This window comes from Sinocyclocheilus anshuiensis, unplaced genomic scaffold, assembly GCF_001515605.1.
Source record: "Sinocyclocheilus anshuiensis isolate Anshui unplaced genomic scaffold, SAMN03320099.WGS_v1.1 scaffold160, whole genome shotgun sequence".
Classification (NCBI taxonomy): Eukaryota; Metazoa; Chordata; class Actinopteri; order Cypriniformes; family Cyprinidae; genus Sinocyclocheilus; species Sinocyclocheilus anshuiensis.
The window spans coordinates 213674-219054 of NW_015554119.1; the positions used below are offsets into that span (position 1 = coordinate 213674).

The window sequence follows — 5381 nt, forward strand, 5'->3', positions numbered from 1 at the left end:
GAGGTGTGCTCTGATTGGCCAGCTATCCAGTGCGTTGTGATTGGACGAATTCCTCAAGCGTGTGACGGAAATGTTAAGTCCCTTACCATATTGTGATGCCTGCGGCAACCACATGTGACTACCCCGGGCTGGACTCCGCTTATAGCGATATCGTCCTCTTTTGGAAGGCCAAACAAAGTAGTTTCGCTTTCGCTACTAAACACAGCGCCTTCACGACATGGCAGCGGCAACAACAATACTACAGCGAGAATAAAAGTTACGCCTTCTTTCTTTGTGTGAACATTTGGGCAGCGTTATGCAAATCTTCCCACATAGTGACGTAGGTATGTGGGGGCGTGTTAGAATGAGCCGTTTTAGGTAGGTGTGGCTGACTCTTAACTTTTATATCTCTTTGGATTTGAGACTTTAGTCTTTGCAACTTTACAGATCTTCTTTATGCACCAAGAGCTTGTAACACTCCAAAGAGAAAGGAAACATTGAAATCGCATCATATGTCCCCTTTAAGGCCATTTCGCGATTTCAATCATCATACAGTAACCAGCAACAATCACCCCTTCCTCTTCTCATTGAAGACATGTGATGCAGTCCTAAACAGTCTCTCGCTGTCGGTGCTTGTAATGATTTTTGCGTCTTTCTCCGACAGTTTAAATGCTTCCACACTGCTGACGTGTGTGCTGCATAATAAAGAGGGCGCGCATCTCACTCTGTGCTGGTTGCTATTTGATCGCGTCATATCATTGTTCGGTACAATTTATTCGGTCTTTTCGCTTATTTCGGTTGCCGAACATTCGGTGCATCCCTAGTTAAAACTACAGATCGAGCTTCCACATTTTTGTATTCCCACCCACAGACAGTCGGATCAATAGAGGTGTGCGGTGACAAAATCAAAATTGCATTGTGGGTGTTTAAGATTTTGGCAAAAGAGAACCCCATAGCTCCTTTTCTGTTTTCTCCAGTTCTCATGTGGCACCACTTTCAATTATTTTTACCTTTATTCATAGACAGTCTTGTTTTATTAAATGCCCATCTTGCCAGCGGTGAATTAAGTACCCTTTTAAATGTTCTTATTCCTCTAGGTATGCTATCTCCATCACTGTCCTCTACACCTCTGTCATCCTCCACAACCCCGACAGGGGCGACTCCTATACCGTCCACTTCCAGTCCACTGAAGGACTCCCCTTCTCCAGGCACGGCTTCAACCCAGCCCAGCCCTGCACACCGTGGACCCCAGAGTCCCCAGGCCCTGATGCCGCTGCCCTGCAAGAAAGGCGAAGCCCTGCAATACCACAACTTCAAGTGTCCTGAATGTCAAGCCCAGTTTTCAAGCAAGGCTGAATTAGTGACTCATTTCCAGCAAATCAGAGCTACTTCTAATTCGGTAAATTGCAACATTGTAAATGTGTTGGAATAAATGCAATGATTTTATTTCTGTTGGTCCATTAGACCAGTATTTCAGTTTTTGTTTTTTAAATGCCCTGCCAGCAATTTTACTAACCACACCATTCATTTTCAGCTAAGTGTTTTTATCTCTCAGAAATAAATTGTAATAAAAACCACACACAGACACATTTATAGATCTTTTAATCATGACAACTCTCTGAAGATTTTAGCATGGTGATGAATATGACAATGTTAATGTATTTGGTCTTGGCGGAATAGATCTGCTACGCTGCTGCTGCTGAATTGCTGCTGCTGTTGGTTATTGCTGTAGTTGTAGATTATTGCTGCTGCTGCAAGCAAGTACAGGAACTTGCTACTGCCAATGCATATGGCGATACGGTGCCGTGAGTATTTAAGACATACTGCTGCTGCACAAATAGCATATAAAATAACCCGTAGCAGATCTGTACAGGTGGAGCTGGGGAAGGTGGAGGGTTTCAGAGAAACTCTGAAAGCGCGCTGCAGGAATCTCTAGTGAATGCTAGCCAGCCATATAAATGCAAGGCAGTAAGCTCATTGGCTGCATATGCATCATGAACCAATCAGTTTGTGCCAAATCGTTTAACTCTCTGAATATCATCAGTTATGTTAACAAAACATCAGTCCGCATGTGCCATCTAGAGTTTCATGACTAAACTATATATTTGTTTTATTTAAAAAATGTAATTAATCTGTTTTCTCCAAATAATTTTCTCCAAATATTTTAGTTTGCAATAATTGCTAGAAATTAACTATAAAATGACTAAATGGAAGATTCATGCACAGACGTTTGTTTAATGCTAATTTGAAAATTGTTGTAAAAAGTACATTTTTGCATTGAATGCTGTTTTTATTGAATGATATTACATAGTTTTCACAAACATTTTACACATTCATTCTGCTGTTTCTTAAATGATGCCCAGCATCTGTAATGTGTAAGTTTATGTATAAGTAAAAAAATTGCTTTACTAACTCCTTTATGTTGTCCCTCCTGTCTTTCTCTTTCAGACTTGTATGCTTTGCTCTCCCCCCATGATGCTGCCTAACTGGTGCAGTGTTTCAGCCCATCAGCGGATCCATAAGCACCGCGCACCCCATGTGTGTCCAGAGTGTGGTGGCACTGCTCGTCAGGCCACGTTTCAAACCCATCTGGAAGAGTCTTGCCTGCACTTTGCCAGACGCATCGGCTACAGGTTCCTGGCCTTTAATTTCCTATCAGTGTTTTGTGATATTGCAGACAGTTTCGTTGCTTCGCAGCTGTATTTTATAGGGTATCTGCGAGATTTCCTGCAAGGAAATAGAAGAAATTGCTTAGTTATACTTGCATGTGCTCAAATTTGCATCCTTTATTCCAGGTGCTCCAGTTGTCAGGTTGTGTTCGGAGGTTTGAACTCCATCAAGTCCCACATACAAACAGCTCACTGTGAGGTATTTCATAAGTGCCCCAACTGCCCGATGGCCTTCAAATCTGCCCAGAGCGCACAGGGGCACATCACTTCCCAGCATCCTGCCCTCACAGCTGCACAGGCTAAGTAGGTTGACCCATCACACACAGCTTTTCGTGATTAGTGCCTAATATTTTGTTTGAAAAAAACAAACATCCTTTAACTCTGAATATATTATTATATTATTTCTACAGGATGATCTACAAGTGTGTCATGTGTGACACAGTGTTCACCCAGAAACCTTTGCTCTACATGCATTTTGACACTCACCTGGCCAAACAGAAGGTGCATGTGTTCAAATGTCCAGACTGCACTAAACTTTATGCCCAGAAAGGGTCCATGATGGAACACATCAAGGTAAATACCTTATTAATAATAATAACATTACATTATTAGATAATATAAACAACTTCAATAATAATAAAAACAATTATTATTATTTTATTATTATTATTATTCAGTATATAGAGTGCATTTGAGAATATGAATTGTTTAAGTTTTAAATTAATTAATTGTTATTTTGCCTTTTGTGTTACCCATTCTTTTCTCTTCCCCTAAAGAATGTGGTGTCAGCAAAGGCATACATTAAGATTCTTGGTTTGGCATTTACAAAGTGATTTCTGTGTATCACCTTGTCTAAAGCTCATACCAAGTACAACAGCCACCACAGTGTGAATTGTCACATTTTCCTGTCAGTCACGCTCATGCTTTTAACCAGAGCTGTCTTGTATTATTTCCCATTAGACTGTTCATAGAGGCCTGTCTGTCAAAGCCGAGACTCCGCCCACCACCTCATCTCCGGTCTCAGCTCCTTCCAGCAACTCCATTTCTAAACCTAAACCCACAGAAAACAATTCGGATGAGTTGAGCCAGGGACAGGGAGAGGAGGATGAGGAGGGGGAAGAGGAGGAGGGAGAGCATGAAGGGGAAGAGAGAGACGAGGGAGAAGAGGAGGAGAATGAGGAGGAAGATCAGGCGAGCTCTCCAGAAAGCGGGAGTATGGAGTGGAGGTGCAAGGAGTGCAAGAAACGCTATGCTGAAAGAGAGGACTACATCGATCACATGAAGAACGAACACGGCAAGGTTGGTACTCTTAAAAACATACACAAGTTTACACAAAACATACACATGCTTAGTTTATCAAATTTGTGATATGCCTGTCTTTTTTACTTTGTTTGTTTGTTTCTCTAGTTAATGAAGAAGTTCCCCTGCAGATTGTGTGAACGTTCCTTCAGTTCAGCCAATAGCCTTCGTCGACATGTCCGAATAATACATGAGGGTGTCAAGAGAGTCTTCCGCTGCCCGTGAGTCAAACGTTCATCAACCACAAATTTATTTGATTCTTTCTTTTCCTTGCTAAAAAGGATTCTTTATTTGTCTAGTTTGCCCTTCTAATTCTGCATATGTTGCTCTCCTCAGGCACTGCTCAGAGGGCAAGCGTACGTTCAGTAGTCGTCTGATTTTGGAGAAGCACATTCGGGTCAGACATGGCATCAGAGCTCGACAAACAACAGACAGACCGGTCAGTTTGAGCACTCCACCTCTTTAGAGTTCAGAGACATTTGATTATGCACATATTAATTTCAATTTCTTTTCCCAGAATGCTCCAAACACCAGAAAGCGTTCGCTTCCGGGTGACGGGGCAGGCAGCTCGTCTGAGCTCGACAATGAGGGTGGAGCTCCACCTATAGGAGGCGGCGCCGATACTGATGACGTCGCAGGAGAGGACGCCAAAAGAACTCGAGAGTCTGAGAACCGGCCGCTCGAGCAGGAGGAAGACGAAGGCACATTCCGCTGCACACCCTGCGGCTTCACCACACAGGATTGGGAAGAGTTCCAGCACCACATTCCCGTCCACTGTGACGCGGAGAACTCGCCGCAGCAGTGCCTGCAGTGCGGCGCCTGCTTCGCCTCAGCCGGCTCCCTCAGCCGACACAAATTCATCACGCACCGTTTACGCCAAGGTCAGCATGACAATCGGGCCGGAAACACATCACCTGGCGCTTCGCCACAGGACGGCTCGCCATCTTCACCAAAAGCGGGTGAGGAGGGGGAGGGAGGGGTCAGCTGCAGGGTGTGCGGTCGGCGCTTCGACAAGGCCTCGGACCTTAACACGCACTTCCGCACGCATGGCATGGCCTTCATCACGGCACACAGGACCGACAAGCCTTTGTAGAACGAGCGAGATGGGACAAGACAAGGAAAAGCCCTTGCAAAATGGGTCACGGCTTTGGACCATCCAAAACGAGTTTAAGATTAATACTTATAATTTAGAAAATTTCACCTGTCGTTATGCTTGTAACGTGATCTGTCTTCCGAAACAAAGATATTAAAGTTATTTCCCCCTTTCCTCCCTGTTTGTAACATCCTCAGCCTTTTAAATGCATTTACACAAGGTCAGATTGTATCTGCTCGAAAACTACTTTGCATCGAGCAGCTGGGCGTCTGCTGGGTTTTGCGTCAACCTACAAAAAGCATTAAAGCAAAAAGGGTGCTAGTGAAGGTTTTTTTTTTTTT

General features: G+C 43.7%; 1 protein-coding gene across 1 annotated transcript in view; it reads left to right on the forward strand.

The window, feature by feature from the left end:
• The window catches only part of LOC107670003 (zinc finger protein 687-like), an 11205-nt gene extending 5834 nt beyond the window's left edge, over positions 1–5371 (forward strand). The window contains exons 3-10 of the mRNA XM_016462458.1: positions 1077–1378; positions 2428–2612; positions 2775–2951; positions 3059–3221; positions 3609–3947; positions 4056–4168; positions 4284–4386; positions 4465–5371. Coding sequence (XP_016317944.1) covers positions 1077–1378; positions 2428–2612; positions 2775–2951; positions 3059–3221; positions 3609–3947; positions 4056–4168; positions 4284–4386; positions 4465–5040 — 1958 coding nt within the window. The 3' untranslated portion in view covers positions 5041–5371. The remainder of the gene's footprint in view (positions 1–1076; positions 1379–2427; positions 2613–2774; positions 2952–3058; positions 3222–3608; positions 3948–4055; positions 4169–4283; positions 4387–4464) is intronic.
• The last annotated feature ends 10 nt before the right edge of the window (positions 5372–5381 follow it).